At 43.3% G+C, this 19035-nt stretch overlaps 1 protein-coding gene across 1 annotated transcript in view; it reads left to right on the top strand.

Moving 5' to 3' along the window:
* The window catches only part of TMEM178A (transmembrane protein 178A), a 51124-nt gene extending 35976 nt beyond the window's left edge, over positions 1-15148 (top strand). The window contains exons 2-4 of the mRNA XM_022574014.2: positions 2485-2598; positions 5425-5562; positions 13797-15148. Of these exons, the coding sequence (XP_022429722.1) occupies positions 2485-2598; positions 5425-5562; positions 13797-14038 (494 nt within the window). The 3' untranslated portion in view covers positions 14039-15148. The remainder of the gene's footprint in view (positions 1-2484; positions 2599-5424; positions 5563-13796) is intronic.
* The last annotated feature ends 3887 nt before the right edge of the window (positions 15149-19035 follow it).

The following is a 19035-nucleotide window of genomic DNA, read 5'->3' as shown; positions in this document are numbered from 1 at the left end:
AATATTCTTTTGGTCCCCTTTTCCCTCTCCTCCTTTTTGGGTCTCCCATTATACTCCTCAGACTGGATAATCTCAATTGATCTATCTTCAAATTTGCTGATTCTTTTTTCGGACTGCTCAAAATTTTGTTGAGCCCCTCTAGTAAATTTTTAAATTTCCATTTTTATACTTTTCAACTTCAGAATTTCTATTTGTTTTTTTTTCTGTCTCTTTTCATACTTTCCATCACTTTACTGATATTCTCTATTTGGTGAGACATCATTCTCACACTTGTCTTTAGTTCCTTGGACATGGTTTCCTTTAGTTCTTTGAACATATTTAAAACAGTTGATGTAAAGTCTTGGGTAGGGACTTCCCTGGTGGTCCGTAGTTGAGACTCCGTGCTTCCACTGCAGGGGGTGCAGGTTCGATCCCTGGTCGGGGAACTAAGATTCCACATGCCGCGCGGAAAGTCTTGGTTAGGTAAATCCAATGTCTGGGCTTCTTCAGTGACAGTTTCTATGGACTGACATTTTTCTTCTATGTAGGAGCCTTTTTCTGTGTATGTTTTATACTTTTTAATTGAAACTGGACATTTAAAATAATATAGCAACTCTGGAATTTAGATTCTCCCTCCTCCTCAGGTTTTGTTATTGTTTTTGTGTTGTTGTTTGTTCCTTTAGTGACTCTACTGAACCAATTCTGTAAAGTCTGTATCCTTTGTCATATGTGAGCCCTGAAGCCTCTGCTTGGCTAGCTTAGTGGGATGCTAATGATTGGACAGAAGTGTTCTTAACTGCCTGGAACCAATAAGTCCCCCAGTCTTTGCCAATGGGCTCTGTGTGTGTGTTGGGGCATGTGTTCAACTCTACTTTAACCTTCACTTCCTGCTTACACAGAGCCTCAAGGTTAGCCCGAGGATGAGTATCAAGTGGAATGACAGTTTTGAAAAACACAAATGAGAGCTATTATTGCAGTCTGTTATCTTTTATTGTTCTCAGACCAGGTCATTTGCTCTTTGTAAGCACAGGCATTTTCTGACTTATAAACACGTCACTTATATGTAAACACCGAACTTATATGCCTTAGACCTCACAACCACCGCCAGGGGCCTATGTTGAAAAAACAAAGAGAAAAATAGAAAGAGCTGTGAGCTTTTAGAGAATCTGTGGTTTCATAAGGAAAAAAAAAAAATTCTGAAAAAGCAGAGATAGTCCTGGGTAGTTTCTTAGCTGCCTGCATCCGCATTACTTGGGATGTTTTGTTAAAAGTCAGGTTCCTGGCTCCATCCCATATCTTTTGAGTCAGAATATCTTGGGTTGGGTCCAGGAGTCTACATTTTAAACTAGCTCCCCAGGTGATTCTTATGCATACTGAGGATTGAGAGACAAGGGAGGTGATCCTGTAGGTGCCTTCCCATCAGGGACTAAGTGGCTCATGATGTTAACTGTGCTCAAATACCAATCCCCCCTTTCAATGCCTGAGTTTTTAAAAATTTCACTTTTTTAATTACATTTACTCAAATTCCACCAATTAGAGATTTATTTGCATCTATGAGAATATTTTTTAACAGCTACCGGAGTGAAAAGATTAACATTTACTCACAGCTCTTTTAAAATTAATCTAATCAGAGTGCATTTATCCAAACAGCTGGTCAAGGTGATTTACAAGGAAAGAAGGAAGTTTTGTTTCATTTTAATTTGACAGGAAGATAGATACTTTCGTGGGATTCAGAAGACTTTAGGGGAAAAATAGGCCTGTGTTAATTTATGCAATAAAAGCGTGGATTGAGAGGGAAGGTAGGAAAAGATACTAGATAAAGCAGTGGATACTTGCCCATTTCAAAATATTGTGCATACAACCAGGAAAGGGAGGAAAACATTTCTTTCTCCTTTCTCCTTTTAATATTACCCGTTGTCTTAGAACCTAGAATTCAGATCAGTAAAATGTGTATTAAGGAATTATGTCAGCTGCTGTAGGGCTACTTAGGCTCTCGTGGGCTGTCTGGAGACCTAATCACTATTTAAACCGCTACATAGAAGGCTCTTTATTGAAAAATGTCTTCTGGTTTCCAAATAACACACTTCCTGATATACTTTTTGATTCAGCCCATTTGAGAGTTTGAGGTTGGATCAAATTTGGATGCGTGAAATTTATCTGTGTTCAAATTCCAAGCTGATTTCTCCCAATCATCTGTATACTTTTAGGCCATTTCTCCTTGAGGAGTTTTGTGTTTGGTTCATACAAATTCAACATTGAAAAAATAATTAGGGGAGTTTAGATTCTTATCAAATTTAATACATTCAAAAATGAAACATGATTTAAAAAATTATTTCACGTTTTGGGTCTTTACTGCTCTGACTTGTCTCTATTAATGAGAGTAATCAAGAGATTCCTATCCCCTGCCCCTTCAACCCAGTTTAGGATGCATTGTCCTGCCTTCAGTTTCCAGAATTCTATTACAAATGCGTGGACTAGTAAATCACATTTCTTATTTCCTTCAAGGTATTGCACAGCGATGTACAGCTATCAAGTACCACTTTTCTCAGCCGATACGCTTACGAAACATTCCTTTCAACTTGACCAAGACAATCCAGCAAGATGAATGGCACCTGCTTCGTGAGTATTTCTGGGAAAGGGTCAGAGAGGGTCAGAGAGGAAATGGTGTCTTTCTGAACAAAAAGCCTTCCCACCAGCCCTTTCAGATATGGACCGAAAGATGCTCTGCTGATCCTACGTGGGCCTCTGGGCCCCATCCGACTTGGTCAGAGACTCAGAGAGTCATTTCACTGTGCCATGGTCACAACTTGTTTGCAGATCAGATGTGTGAGAGTCAGGCGTGGGGCTTTGTGAGACAGTGCCGCGAGCGTGTCTGTCCTTGTGGCGTCGGTATACAGTCCACCTCCTGAGTGCATTCTTTACCAAGCCATGTGGTACAAGGCCCTGATCTGGTGCTTGTCTTAGTAAACCATGGAGACTATACCTTAGGTGTGTTATTTTAGTTTTCTTTATCCAATATTCATTTTAGTTACTGTGTCTATCTCAGACCTTGGTATTTCTGCTAAAATATCTTTATGAGTGTATGTTGTAATTTTCTCAGAAGGGGTCTGTTATCTCCACATCCCGATGGCAGGAACTATCTTTTTTACTGTCAGGAAAATGTGAGACTGTAGAAAGGATTGTGCAGTGTGACACCAAAGAGGACTGATATTTACCTGAAAACTGTCGATTCATGTTGCCTAGGGATAGATAATTCAGGAAAGCAAAAAACTAGGCCTAATTCTTTTTAGTGTTTACCCTAATCAGAGGTTGACATTGTCATTTCCAATGCAATCAACGCAAGGACTTCAGTGATCTTGTTTGGTGACCCAAGTCACTACAGGAAGCCAAGTAGAGTTTCATTTTGTAAAGTCAAGTCTCTCTACAGATCAAAGGGCTCTATTTTGAATCTCAAAGATGTAAATGGAAGCTCTTAAGATATTGCCCACAGCAGTGGTGTAATGTTATAAATATTATGATCTGCAAATTTAGGACTTGGAAAGTCATTGGCTAAAATGTGGTTTATTTCTGAGTAGTATCACTTCCTGAAAATTATCTCTTGCTGGCTGATCTTAATGGTCATTTCTCAGCAGATCTTAGTTAGAGCCTTATCTAAGTCTTCTTACATCTTCATTCTTTATGAGCATGTTTGGAGTTCTTTGCCTTAATCATCTATGCAGAAAGCCACACAGTCACTGGTTTTTGGCAAGAAAAGATCATCACAGGGTCCTGAAAAAGAACCTTATCTCTTTAAGAGTTTGTACCCTGTTACTGCCCAGCAAGACAGTACTGAGCATTCTCCTCTTAATCCTCTCTGAGGTTCTCATGGAAAGATGCTTTCGGCAGTCTCAGGCATGGCTTTTTCCAAGAAAGTCACACTTGGTGATCTGTACCATGTTTACCAGATAAGCTTAGCATATCCCGTACTAAGGCAAATCCCATGTGGATTATATCTGAACCTTGTGCCTTTTAATGGCCATAGAAAATAAAACTCGAACCACAGGGAGTTTAGGAGGTTGTGAGAGAATGGTGACTGAGCTATGATTACACTGGATGTCTCAGAACGACTTACACCTTAATATTAAACAGCCCCTTTAAATGATCAGTGCCCGTGACCCCTAGCTCTGTGGTGGTCTACACTGCCCCTTCTAGGCTGCAACGCCCTGCTTCAGTTTAGATGCTCTGAGCTAGAAATGAAAAATCCCTTGAAAAGAAAGGGATGGACCACGTGTGACAAGGGCAAGGCTGAAAGCTACCGTGATCCACCCTGTATACATCATCCCGAGTTGCCAGAGGCCACAGGAACACACAGTGAGGTGGTGGCTGCCTGGGCGCCTTCGCAGAGCAGCCCACGCTCACACAGCGGGGTGTGCCTCTGGTCTTGGTTCCATGTGTGTGCAGGAGTGCACGGTCCACCTTGCCTAGACCTGTTCACTGGCTTCAGCGGCAGACTTATGTTTGGGATCTGTTGCTCCAAGAAGGATCAGAGAAATCTAGCTCACGATTTTTAAAATTAGCTTCATTCAAAAAAAAAAAAAAAAAGAGGGAGGGAAATAGAAAGAAAAAGCAAAAAAGCAGGAGGGTGGGCAACTGGAGTGGAAGTGTACCCATACGTCCAGCCAGTCCATCTCTTGCTTTGGCCTAGAAGGTGGGCCAGGGCCTGGGTTCCTGGCCCAGTGATCACAGTCGTGTTTTTGTGATAGACCAAACTTCTTGTGTGTTCAGTGGGGCTTGGCCCACGGGAACAGCCTTTTCTTAACCTGGGTACTTGGGAGCTTGGGTTGTAGGGCCTATGTTTAAGGGAAGAGGGCCTTAATGAGTAGATGTCCTATATGTGCATGTTGGGCCCTATTTCAGTTACGGTTGCCTTCACTTTCTCAAATCCTTTTTGAAAATAGGCAGGAGGAAGTATAACTTAAAAATAAAGTAATTGGCATCCTTGGTGCACAGGTCAAACCATATTTCACTATATCTCAGTTTTTAGGCTCTTTCCCCAAAGTCAGATTAATTACAGCCACTACAGTGGTGGTGACCTATGATTCTGTTGCTCTTTGGAGGATAATAAAGATCTTTTGCAAACCTTCCTCACTGTCAGTTTACTAAGTAACTTTTTACCTCTTACCCTTGTTTACCCTGGTGTCCGCTGGTCTATTTTCTACTTGATACGGACTTCTCCATGGACTCAGGGAGGGTAGATGCTGACCCCTCAACTTGTTACACCCCATCTGTCCTCTTATGAAATACCTAGGAAGTTTATTTCCTAAATCACCGTGGCCCTGAAGACCCTACACCTGTCCATGTAACGTATTTTAGTTTTCACAATGTATACAAAGCTCTTCATTCTCGAATTTTCAATAACTCTCCTTCTTCTGCTTATTATCTTGAATGTTTGTGTTTTGAGATTAGATTTAAGAAGAATCACTGCTGGCTTCCTGGGCATGGCTGTGGCCGTCCTGCTCTGTGGCTGCATTGTGGCCATGGTCAGCTTCTTCTGGGAGGAAAGCCTGACCCAGCATGTGGCCGGACTCCTTTTCCTCATGACAGGTACGCGGAACACCTCTGACACCTCTCCCAGCGAAAGCAAAGGCCTCTCTGCAGGCAGCTAGCTTCACTTTGTTATCTCTCCATTAATTTTGTTTTCACTTGTGAGAAAAGCAACCAGAAGGTCATTTGGCTTTGGTGGGCAATACAGAATTTAAAGAAATTGTTAAAAAAGAAAGAAGTGTTAAAAAAGAAAGTGTTAAAAACGCAGCCCTGATTTCCCCATTGTGGCCCGTTACAAGGTTAGATGGAAATGTCTTGGGTTTAATCTCCATATGAGGCAGGTCTGATTTTTCTGTCCCATTCTTTCCTATTGTGCCCCTAACCCTGGCATGGACTCTTGGCAAACATGGGCAATTGCTTATCAGGAGCCCTCCAGGAGAGGGTGATAGCTCAGCACAGCCCACGCCTCTGGGCTGAAGGTCAACTCAAAGTCTGTTTCTTAGTGATGGAGTCATTGGTGTCATTTTTACACACAAGACATTCATTCATTTCACTCCACAGATACTTTGTGAGGACTTACTATGGACCAGGCACTTCTCTACATACTAAAGACACATAATGATTAAGGCAGACAAAATCCTTCTCCCTTTCTGTTTTGGGGAGACACAAATAATAAGTTGTGATAGCGATAAAAGCTCTGAGGAAGGTAAAGGAGGTGGTGTAGGGGACCCTCTTCCACATAGGGAGTGCGCTGCGGGCAGAGGAAGGAACGGTGCCAAGGCCTAAGGCAGGGATGGCTTAACGTATGTGTTTCGAGCCACAGAGAGACCAGTGTGGCCGAGGGCAGGGAAGGAGAGGACAGCATCCCATGAGGTGGAGAAGCAGGCGGGGGCTTGGATTTTAATCTAAGGGTGGTGGAAGCCACCAGAAGGTTTTATGCCAAGGAGTGACTTGCTGTTAAATCAGGAGATTGGAAGGGGGTGTGTGGAGACACGACTATGGTCTTTTCAATTGTCGGGTGAAGAACATTTTTGTCTAAGAAGGAGTCAGCAGCTGAGTTGATGGCTGAAATTGACTGAAGGTGGCTGCGGCGAAGAAATCTTTCCTCCTGCTTTTTCCCAGAAAATTGTGTCTGTGATTAGTGAATGCCAAGTTAACAGTTTCACAAAGTACGCTGAGCATCAGGGGTAATAGTACGCTAGATGTGTAGCCGTTTTGAATAAGCTTATTCCTGCTTCTCTGGAGTTCTGTTACTCAAGCGACCACGACTGGGGTTTCTAGCACTGCTTGCTGTCATGGTCACTCACTCAAGCCCGTGTTCCCTGGAGGCGGCAGCACCGCTTGGTGACTGGCACCATTTTTTCTGTCTTTCAGGGCTGACAGGTAGGTGGTGCTTTGCCTTCTGGTTGGTCAGCCAGTCAGCTCCTGTAACCCAATTCACAGACAGACGTCCTTCCTTCTTTCTAAGTCCTGTCGGCCCCTTTCCGACCCCATGAGATGGAGCTGTAACCAGCAGTGACCTGGAATAATGGATGATCATTGTAAGCATCCCGACAGAGCATTAAAAAAAAAAAGTCACCTGGCCTTTGAATAATTCTTAGCAGAAAAACAACTTAAGTTTTCCAGACTTGGGTGAATACACAGAGGCTGCAGGACTGTAGCCCAGGGAGGCTAAAATTCTAGTTTCTGAGGTTTTGGAGGAGGATTTGAACCTTCAAGACCAGCCATTGGGAGGGTGCCTGCCTAAAGGATTCATTAAAATCCAAAGTGTAGGGACTTCCCTGGTGGTCCAGTGGTTAAGACTCCACGCTCCCAATGCAGGGGGTCCAGGTTCGATCTCTGGTCAGGGAACTAGATCCCGCATGCCACAACTAAGAGCCTGCGTGCAGCAGCAAAGACCCGGCACAGCCAAATAAATAAATGAATAAATATTAAAAAAAAAAAAATCCAGGGTGTAGAATGAACAGGTGAGGGTGTCAAAGAATCAGAGAGGCCGGTGCTGCCCAGGGGATTTCTTTAAGCTTAATGGTCATGAAATATCTCCCCCCATTTTCTTCCCTTCCTTTATTAGTTGGGCCCCCATTTTTCTAACTCTTGTCCTCATATACATCAAAGAAGTATTCACGACCCCCCAGCCCTGGAAAGGCCCCACATAGCATCCTCAGGAAAATGAAAGGAGCTGAGGGCCAGACAAAAGCCTCAGTAGTAGTAGTTTTTAAAGGACCCTTGTAATGTGGGTAATGCATGAATAATTTAGGATGCTCTTAGATATCAAACAATTGTTGGCATGAAAATAAATCACAGGACCATAAAAGTCAGGCTCAGTGAGCGTTTCTTGGGAGGCAGAGGGGCTGGTTTGGTTTTAAATGAAAGGAGGATGGGAGTTCAGTCTTGCATTGGCTCAGAGGAGAGCTAGGAGCTGAGTTTCTGAAGCCAGCCCCACCTTCCCCTGCTCAGCCCTCATTCCTGAGCCATCTGTGTAACTCTGGGCCAGACTGGCTCAGGGCTCAGCAGGATTTATCATCAAAAGCCCCTGTGCAGCTGTTAAAAACAAAACAAGCAGAACAATAGCCATAGTGGCAAAAACCCATTGCAACCCCAAAACACCCTAAACTTATAAACTTGAAGTTTGATGACCAGGCCGGAAGGGTGGACAGACCTACCACATAACACTGGCTTTCTTTTTTGCTTTTTTTTGGAATAAAGGGAAAACCCACTTATAGATCTCACCATCTGAAAAATTAGTTGTTAAAATATTTTCCTTATCCTGGACCAAATCTTGCCCAAGTCTTTGTCTCACTAAAGACAATAACAAAAGGGAGAGAAGTGGCTGTGGTTCTAAAAGGGTAGCTCAGGGCATCCTTGCGATGGAAATGGTCTGTGTCTGGTCTGTGATGGTGGCCACATAATCTGCACACGTGGTGACATTCGATGGAACTAAGTGCACACACACACACAAGTGACTGAGTGCATGTAAAAGTGGTGCGATCGGAATAAGGTGGATGGATTGTATCATCGTAAGTTTCCTGGTTGTGCTATTATACTAGAGTTGTGCAAGACGTTACTGTTTGGGGAAATTGGGTGAAGGGTATACAGGATCTCACTGTGTTATCTCTTTCAACTGCATGTGAGTCTATAATTTTTTCAAAATAAAAATTTAAAAGAAAAAAACAACAACAGAAAAAAAGGAAAGAAAAAATGTTTGCCCCCATCATCACATGGAAAGTATTGAATATTTTGTTTTCTGGGCTTCCATTTATCATCATACCGTAAGCATTCCCGGTGGCCTTATATTGTTCTGTGTTCGGTTTGTAATAGCTTTTAATAGCTGCATGTTCTTCCATGGAGTAGATTTGCCGCGTTATGTTCCCTTACTGTGGGATTTAGGGAGGTTTGTTTCATTTTTGCTACTACAAATAATCCCTTTCCATTTCCGCTACTACAAATAATCCCTTTCCATTTCCTTTGTAAACACCAAGATAACTATGTTAATCCATTGCATGAGATAAATTAGCTGTAGGACCTTCCCAGGTAGCAGCAGGAGATGAGAGCAAATAGGGTTAAAAGAATTGATTTTAATGCAGCAGTCTTAGTCGGCATCACACCACAGATTTTTGATGCTAAACTTAGCCTCTTCTAAGGCGCTGGCATCTTCATTCTCTACCTGAATTTATTAGCCAAACCTTCAATGAAGATCATCAGTGATGTGACAGTTTGAGATGTTAAAATGGAAACTTGGAAACAAATCTCTCTCCTTAGGCCTTATTGCATACTGACAGCTCTTGATTACCCACACGTGGAGCAGCAGGGCTGCTGACTGTCACTTCCCAGCCCTAATTCCCTGGGGCCTCTCAAGGGGTCCTCCAGCAGGGCCAGGGGCACAGAACCTCAAATGTAGCCTTTTGACCTCATGTCCTCTGAAGTTACACACACACCGTCACGGAGGCATATCCAGAGATAAGGGAATAAGACATGATCCAACAGTGAGGGGCTGCCCTTTACCAGACCACACTGCCTCCTGCACTGCGAGTGAGCATCTCCATCAGCTTTAAATGATGCATTCTATTAGATTGCTGTTGCGCTAGTATGATGATTATCATTTGTTAGGAATATAAATATTTTAAAAGGTTAATTTATTCAATGCAAATATTTTTAAATACAATTTTTATGTCTCTGTAGTAGGGTTTTAATTACCTTTTAATATACTGGGAGTCTCAAAAATTGGATAAAGCTTGGTCCTCCCTTGATGGGGGCCTCCATTCCCCTTCATAGGCTGTGCCCTGAGTGGCCACTGCCGACGGACGAGGCAGGGCCTTCGGGTCAGTAGGGAAAGAAGAGACAGCCCAGGCTGCCCCAGCAAAGCTCAGGGAAGGTAACACCCACGCTAGGCCACCCATTGTTTTGCTTCAATACATTCAAATTAAAACAAAGACTCCTCTGTAGGTGTATTGAATTCTCTAGGGTAGCCACTGATTATGACCTAAAACTACAGGTCCTTAATGCCATATCTGAAGCCCTTGGGACCAGGTGAATTTTGGAATTCAGGATTTTTTTAAAAAATTTATTTAGTTTATTTATTTTTGGCTGCCTTGGGTCTTTGTTGTTGAGCGCGGGCTTTCTCTAGTTGCGGCGAGCGGGGGCTACTCTCTGTTGTGGTGTGCGGGCTTCTCATTGCGGTGGCTTCTCTTGTTGCAGAGCACGTTCCCTAGGCGCATGGGCTCAGTAGTTGTGGCTCACGGGCTGTAGAGCGCAGGCTCAGTAGTTGTGGCGCACAGGCCTAGTTGTTCCGTGGGTCTTCCCGGACCAGGGCTTGAACCCCAGTCCCCTGCACTGGCAGGTGGACTCTTGACCACGGCACCACCAGGGAAGTCCCTGGAATTCAGGATTTTTAAGTTTTATTTTAGAAAGGTAATATAGTGCATGTATTCTATATTATCTAACACCCTGAGCAGGGTCTGAAATCAAGTATACATTAACATTTCTGCAACCAAACACATGAATATTCACACTAGGTGGGATCAATAAGGACTCTAAATAGCCTATGTCACGTCAGGCCAGATTTGCCGGTCAGTGAGATTGCTGCAATCTTTGGGAAAAAGATCAGATGTTTTTCGGATTTAGTTAATTGCAGATTGTGGGTCTTGTATCTGATTTTTTTAAAAAGTGTTGTCTGTCTCTATTAGTCCTGCCCAGTCATTTAGTTAAGGCAACTTAGCAATGGCTTTTTGAGCAATCTGTGTGAAAATTAGCTTGAGGCGGTTTTTTTTTCTGGAATTGCAAAGAGGCCAGAATGATGGGCAGGCCGTCTTTTGAAGGAGTGAAAAAAAAAAAAAAATCAATGTTTATGTCTGTGGGTGTTGCAGCTATGTTTATCAAGCAGGCTAACCAGGGTGAAGCAACTTCCACTCCTTTCCGCCTTTCAAGCACATCAAAGGAGGATGGTCAAAAGAGTGGGCCGTTACCCTAACTACACCCTGCCAGCTGGCCATAGGCACCATGAAGTTTAGGGAAGGAAATTAGGTTGATGATCTGGGATGGCAGCATAAATTTATTTCTCTTCTGATCCAAAAATATCCTTTCCGGTCTTGTAATTCTGTGATATCACTGTATCTTCTAATGAAGAACTTTGGCGGAACACCTTTTAATATTTTATAAGAAAAGTCGCTGCATACAGCGCTCTTCAGAACAAGTAGTTACTCACCCTTTTGAAGATGCTACCAGCAGTAGCCAGGACTGAGCTTGGGACTTATAAACCCCTCTCCCCTGGCGCCACCAGCTGGGCTGAAGAGTATCAGTGGTGGTAGCCCAAGGGAACTCCTGGCTGGTCAGGGGAGAAGGGAAAGGGAAGGAAATGTCTAAGAGAAGAAGGGAGGAGAGGTGACCTCTCTCCTCGTGGCTTTTCAGGAATGACCATTAGATTTTGAACTTTTGAAATGCAAGGCTGGTACCTTATCTTTCCATGCCCTCATCCCATATCTTGCATTAACTAGATTGCTACTGACAAGAAAGCAACATTATTGGAAATAACTTGCCATCTAGGTAAATCCTACAGGACGTGATTTAGGATGAACTGATTCTTAGGTGTGTAGAACTCACCGTATTGCAGAACTCAGTTTTCTTAAGCAGGTTTTGCACACTCCGTGTCCTCAGTGCTATTAGGGTCCATGTGGAACTTACAGGAAGTCCAGGGGTCTCTACTCCTTTTCCCTGACATGCATGCTGGAAAGTGAGTGGAAAGAACACTTGGGGTTCCTGATCACATCAGCATCAAAGCAATGATGGCTGTGACCATCAAGAACTCATTCAACTTAACTACCTCTAACATAATCAGAACTGGGTCTGGAACATAGTAGATGCTTATAAATAATTCTTGAATAACTGATTAAATAACACCTAAAATAGTAAAATCTTGCTTAGGCCTGTAAAAGGGATGGAAATAGACTTCATACATTGACCATACACACAAACTCTCTCTCTCTCTCTCTCACACACACACACACACACACACACACACACACACACACACACGGGGCGTGTGCATGTTGTTATCAGCTGAATTGTGTGCCCGCCCTGCAGCCCTGCCATTCATATGTTGAAGTTCTAGCCCCGAGAACCTCAGAATGTGACTGTATTTGGAGAGAGGGTCTTTAAAGAGGTGATTACACTAACTAAATAAGGTCATTAGGGTGGGGCCATAATCCAGTACGATTGGTGCCCTCATAAAGAAGAGGAAACTTGGGCACAGATAGTTACAGAGGGAAGACTGAAGGCACAGGGAGAAGACCAGCATCTTTAAGCTAAAGAGGGAGGCCTTGGAAGAGACCAGCCCTGCTGGGACCTTGATCTCAGAGTTTTAGCCTCCAGAATTGTGATAAAGTAAATTTCTGTTGTTTCAGCCATCCAGTCTGCTGCTACTTTGTTAAGGCAGCCCGAGCAAACTAATACACATGAGGACTGTAAGACATGCATATGGAACTAAAATAGAATTCCGCAGGATCAAAACCGACCTATGACTACTAATCTAGCTACAACAAAGATGTCTTCATCCTTTATACACTTTTCCTTAGTGTCTTCAAAGTTAGAAGGGTTTTTCTTTCCCCTTATTAAGATATCTTGAATGGGTTAGGCCTCTTTTACAAAAGCTAGTTGCCTACATTGGAAACACCGCTTTGTCTCCTCTCCCTACATTTCTCTGTAATAATCAAACAGTCCTGCCCACCCCACAGATAACAGCTATGGCAGCTATGTATTTGCAAACTTCCTTAGATATGTGAGGGTCCAGAAAGGGGAAATTCTTAGATATGCTCTTTGGTTCATCTTTGCTTTTCTCTCAGAACTACTTCAGGAGCATCTTGGAGGGAGAAAAAATATCCTTGGAGAGCAGTCTCTGGGGACATTTGTGGGAAGGGGAGGGGCAGATATCAGGCATATTTATGGGCTCACGTAACCTCCTCCACCCCTCCATCTCAGCTGAGTGAGTAAAGGCAGAAGGAAATAAAGCAGGTTTTCATCAAGGTTTGGTGATGCCCTAATCCTAAAAGAACTTAAGTGGCACAGAGATGTATATAATATTTCAAGATAAAATAAATACAAATAAGGGATACAAATAAGACAAAGGAGCAATCCGATAGCTGATATATGATGTCAGCTATTTTACGACAATTCCAACATCCTGGATTTAATTTATATTATTTAAAATCTTTTTATCCATTCATTATAAAAAAAAGTGATTTTTGAGGCCCTAGAATGTGCCAGGCTCTGTGCCTTAAAAAAAACTTGTAAAAATTCATTTAAGATATTATCAGGCAACATGATAAATACTAATGATAATGGAAATTGAAAAAGAAAGACTTGGTATGATGATTGCAACTACCTAAAACTGTGTCAACTCAGGTGTAGAACAAAGGGAAATGAAAATTGTTTGTATTAGGTTTGAGTGATTATTTTTTTCCTTAAAAATAATTAAAATTTCTACTACGTTGTTTTTAAGTATAAAAAAAAATTCATGTATACGTACCAATTTAATTGAGATAATTCTGAATAATTCAAGTTATCAGAATTTTCCCATCTTTTTCACTCCTATATCTCCAGAACCTAGCATACAGTCTGGCACATAAAGGTTTTGCCAATGTTTGTTGAATGAAGTAACTCAAGTGAAAGAATTGTCAGTCCTTTATTCATTTGGATTCATCATCTCATCTGTTGATCTGATGTTCACGAAGGCCTGTCTGGCATTTGCCTTGTAGCAGGCAAAACCGTAACCCATCACCCTGCTCTCTTTGTATTATTTATAGGAATATTTTGCACCATTTCCCTCTGCACTTACGCCGCCAGCATCTCCTATGATTTGAACCGGGTCCCGAAGCTAATTTATAGCCTGCCTGATGATGTGGAACACGGCTACAGCTGGTCTATCTTTTGTGCCTGGTGCAGTTTAGGCTTTATTGTGGCAGCTGGAGGTCTCTGCATCGCTTACCCATTTATTAGCCGGACCAAGATTGCACATCTAAAGTCTGGCAGAGACTCCACGGTATGACTGTCCACACTCAAGTCCACTGCTTGGTGGCCCGTCCACAGTGCGGACGAACCTTGAAGGGGACGGAGCAGAGTCTGAGTCAGGATCCCAAGCACAAAATCGGTCTTGTACATTCCAGCCTGTTGCCTGCCAGCCCCTTCTGGATGACTGATGTCAAATCATGCAGAACCTCCATACCTTTCTAAGGACAAGACTACTGTGGATTCAACTGCTTTAATGACTATTCATGCTTTGACGGCGAGGAGTAGGGAGCAGAGCCATGGAACATTTCTGGGTTCAGAAAAAGAGGAAACCGCAATGGAAAAATTTGTATGATTGCCATTTATTTCAGAGAGTTTGTACATAACAATTACCCGAGAGTCATTTCTATTTGCAAAAGGATTCATGACAAAGCGAGTATAATTTTCTTGTCATTGTACCATGCTTGTTAAATTTAATGCAGCACCTTCAGAACTTGTCCTTATGGTGTCTTGTTGTGTCAGCACCAAACATTTGTGCATTATTTGTGGATGCTTTTTGTCACAGGGAGATTCTTCTGTTGCCTTATTTATTTTTAATTGAAGTCTCTTCTCCATCTCTGTACTGGAATCAAAATCATAAGAGAAACAGATCAACCCTGGAAGAGCTAACCTGTAATGCTATGCAGTATTGTGAGAAGTCATATCTGTCGTTCGACCTGTCTCTTTACGTTAACTGGATTTCTGCATTAAATGACTGCCCCCTTGTTAATCTGGGTGTGTTTCCCTGTCTTTCAGCCGTGGCAGTAGGTCTCCCTAGCCATTCGGACAGGTGAGAACTCTTTGTTTTTAAGAGACTTGCTTCATCTCAGTTAGGTTGGTCATTTCTATTTATCATTTGTAGCAATCACACACATGCTCTTGACAATAGAGATCATTTTCCAAGCTTCTTTTAAAACCTTACCATAGTATTTTGAGTTTTCTTCTCTCCCTCTTCGTCTGTGTTTACCATCTGCCTGGTATTTAGCCACTGATAAGGATTCACAGTCTCTGGCCATATCCTTGAACCTCCTACCCCAGTGGGTTTCAGCCTTGGCTGCACATCCGATCACCTGGTTAATCATCTTCACCTGTGCCTGAACTGGGCCCCACCCCAGACCAATTGACTTAGAATGTCTGCAGCTGGGCCTGGGCTTGAGTATTTTTCAAAAAAAAAAAATCTCATAATTCTGATATTCATTTGGGATTTAGAGCCACTGTACTGGGTCAGAGCTACAGTTATCTCCTTGGTAGCTAATATTTACTTAGCACTTACTGTGTGCCAGTAACTGGGCTCTGTTTTTTCCAGGTATAATTGCATTTAATCCTCTCAAAAGCTCTATGAGGCAGTGTTGGGCTGCACCCTGCAGGCCTGCAAGCCTTGTGGATGCCCGGCCTCAAGACCAAAGAAAGAGCCCAGAGACAGCGACAGAGACATCAGTTGTTTACTGGATAGGGGATCTTACACATCTGAAGCAAAAGGTCCTGGAGGGACACCCCACCATAGATGGCAGGCAGGACATGGCAGCACTCTGCTACCTGGGGGAGAAGGAGGAATTCCCCCATTTATAGGGGGAATTGATGACAGGTTGGCTTATCAGTTACCAAGGAAACCAGCGGGCCGAGGCAAGCCCCTCACAGCCCCTCAGGTTAAGACTATCACGAGGGCTTTTGTTTCACTTTAATAAACTAGCAGGTGGAGCCCTTCTGGCCTAAGGGTCAGGAGGCGAGCACATTCCTGTGAGAAGGGTGTAGGTGAAGCAGGGACTGGTTGAGTTGAGCAGAGAATGTACAAAGAGCAAGAGAAGAACCATCTGGGGCGGCCTGACCATACAGGTAGGTAACTCTTCTTCCATTTTACTGATAATGAAGCTGAAGGGCAGACTCAGAACATTTGCTTCATTTTTTTTCGACGCGTGGGTATAGGACAAAATTAAAACCCTTCCATGGTATTTCTTTATCTTTAAATGGAAGGGTGGGCACTAGCTAACTTCTACGCTTTTCCTTTTAACTCCATCATTATCCTGTATTGTATGCACGAGAAAGATTGTCTGTAAAAGAGGGAAGGTGCTATGCCAGAAGTATAACAGTGCTTCAGACTTTAATAAAAAATGCTTTTTTCCGGGTTTCCCTGGTGGCGCAGTGGTTGAGAGTCCGCCTGCCGATGCCGGGGACACGGGTTCGTGGCCTGGTCCAGGAGGATCCCACATGCCGCGGAGCGGCTGGGCCCGTGAGCCATGACCGCTGAGCCTGCGCATCCAGAGCCTGTGCTCCGCAGCGGGAGAGGCCACAACAGTGAGAAGCCCGCGTACCGCAAAAGACAAAAGCAAAAAAAATAAATGCTTTTTTCCCCTTCATTATAAAACCTGATTTGGTACTTGTAAAAGGATAATGATAATCTACCTACCCCCACCCAAAAATCAAGCCTGGTTTCCAAGTGACGGTGTCCACATATTGTTACATAAGCCTTTTGGAAGAGGTTAGGTGATCCCGGTGACCACACAAGCTCTCACCAAGGCCTGTGGCTGTATTCCCTGGCAATCTCTCAGGCCTGTTTAATAAACCCATCCCTCTGGATGAGATCAGAGACATAGAGAAAGGAGCAATTATTTTCATTTATTACTTTCATTTATTACTTACTTTTCAAAGCAGGAGAGCTGTTTCTTTGAAGTTTTCTTTAAAGATTCCCCATAGAAGATGTCAAGACTCTTGAGCATTTATATTCCAACCACCAAAGCAGCGTCTGAGTGAGTGACTTTTGAAGTTTCTGAGAAGCTTCCCAGGGGTTTGAGGTGTGAGTGGAAGAGAGCCTTGGAATGACAGAAGGTTGAAAGGGTTCACACACCAGAAAGATTTGCCCAGAAGCCAGGGGAGTTCACTTCGGATTCAAGTGTGTGTTGGCAAGAACAGAGCTTCCCTGCCTTTCAGCCAAAGTGAGCTCAGAGCAAGCTTCCTTGCTTTCTGTTTACATTTCACAGAGTGTAAATGTTGCCAGTCTTGCATTTGGTTCCCAGTCCTTAGGCTTCTCTTAGGGGTGTTTTCTTAATTGGCTTGCAAATGAGGAGTAATTGAAATGGCTGCACAGTACTGCATGAGCAGAAGAATTCGTTGAGATAGTTTGTTCTTCCTATGTTTTCTCTGTCCCAATTCTAGTTGCATGCCTATAGCCAGGCTGTGGGTTTTTTTTTTTTTTTTTTTTGCCTTGGGCATTTTTTGCAGGGCAGAAGGCAGAGGTAGCTGATCTCCTTGAAGTGAGGATGCATTGGGTCCAAAAGGGAGGATAGGCCAGAGGGCTGACTTTGTGGGCTAGAAGTACTTAAGGGCATCCTGGAGACTGGAAAGAAAAAGGATGGCAGTCCTGTGATTAGCTGGGTCCTTGCATTTCTTGAGGTTATCAGGACCTCGGCAAGGATGGCTATATGGGGTGTCCAGAGATACTGGAGCCCTTGGTACAGTGGCTCTCATGACCCAACCATGGTTTCAGAGCAGCAGAATCAATGGGCTGGGAAGAACCAAGCCTTGGAATAATGGGCTTCTCAGTGGCAGCCAGTCTGACCCTTGGAAGGTCCAGGGACATTGGTACAGCTGTGTGTGTGTCTGCAGTAATGAATGAGGGCTAATTCCTCCTAAACCTACAAGAAAGGACTGTGAATAGAAAGTAAATGGATTTACAGGACACCTGAGATTATAGACTAAAACTCATGTCCATCTGCCATATATAGACAACATTTACCAAAAAAGAGCTCTACCCAAATCCTTGATTAGACAACCATAGGCCCCATAGGCCCCTCCTCTTACCAATGTCATTTTTGGTTTATTTGCAATGTTAGAACATAGCTGCCCACTCCAAGGGAACCCTACCCCCTCCTTCTTTACAGCACCATGGACCCTTGATAATCAAGGGTCCAGGATGTAGGAAACTTACCCAGAATGTAATTTCTCCATAAAAGTCCTTGTATCTGTCAACAAATATTTATTGAATTCCTACTGTGTGCCAAGTGGTATTCTAGGCACTTGGGAAACATCCATGAAGCAAAACAGATCAAGGTTCTTGCCCCTGTGAAGCTTATTCTAGTAAAATTCAGTACAATACAAGTAAAAGATTCAAGTCACCCTTTCAAGCCCCACATGATTTCATAAATCCCAGATTAAAGTAGTTGAACCCAGTTATTAAAATAAGTTTCTTTTGACTTATGTTTTCATTGGCTGTATATTTCACTTCATATCATTTTATTTGAATCTATCCTCAGTAACATAAAAAGTACATTATTAACTTTTTTTGTGGTGCTGGGGGATGAGTTTGCCTCTCGAAGATTTCCCAGTTGAAACTGAAATCTGAGAACACAAAGGTGTACTGCACAAGTACGCCTCAGTCACCCGAGCTAGGGAACCTGGTTCCTAAGGTTATCTGAGCTAAGAATGAAGAGGGACCTGGGATCCTGGAGACTCAGGCCACAAGGTCAAGGTAACCTACCCAGTGGAGGCCGGTGCGTATGGGATGCTAATGCCGCCAGGTCTTTCTCAGGCTGTTTCCTCTGAGCTGGGACACCTGCTCTTACTCTTCCTGGCTCCTGCTGCCTTTTCCTTGTGTCTCAGCTTCAACACAACACTCCTAGAAGCCAGGCTTGAGCACACTCCCCTGCTTTAACCCCTTTCCTGCCCAGTTACACTCTGCATGCTAATCACCTGCTCACCCCTAACTGGATCATAGACTCTTCTTGCAAGGTGTAAACTGTGTCTTGGTTGAGTTTTGTCTCCAGGGTTTAGTCCTGGAACCCAACAGGTGCTCATAAACCTTTGTGGAAGAAATGCGTGAATTCAGAGTCACAGACACAAGCTATCCGCTGCCCTGGACAGAACTGACTCCCTTACCACCCATTTTAGGGAACCCATGAAAAACTGAACGGTAGCGTAACAGGCTAAATGGAATGAGAATCTAGCTTGGCAAGCAAGGAGGTCTCATTAGAATAATTAAAGGGACTATTAACACACATTAACACA

The sequence above is a fragment of the Delphinapterus leucas genome, chromosome 13, assembly GCF_059928025.1.
Source record: "Delphinapterus leucas isolate spDelLeu-1000000601 "Yukka" chromosome 13, BTC_Dleu_Yukka2, whole genome shotgun sequence".
In the NCBI taxonomy this organism is placed as follows: Eukaryota; Metazoa; Chordata; class Mammalia; order Artiodactyla; family Monodontidae; genus Delphinapterus; species Delphinapterus leucas.
The sequence above is the reverse complement of the archived record's forward strand: the minus strand, read 5'-3'. Positions and strand labels throughout refer to the sequence as shown.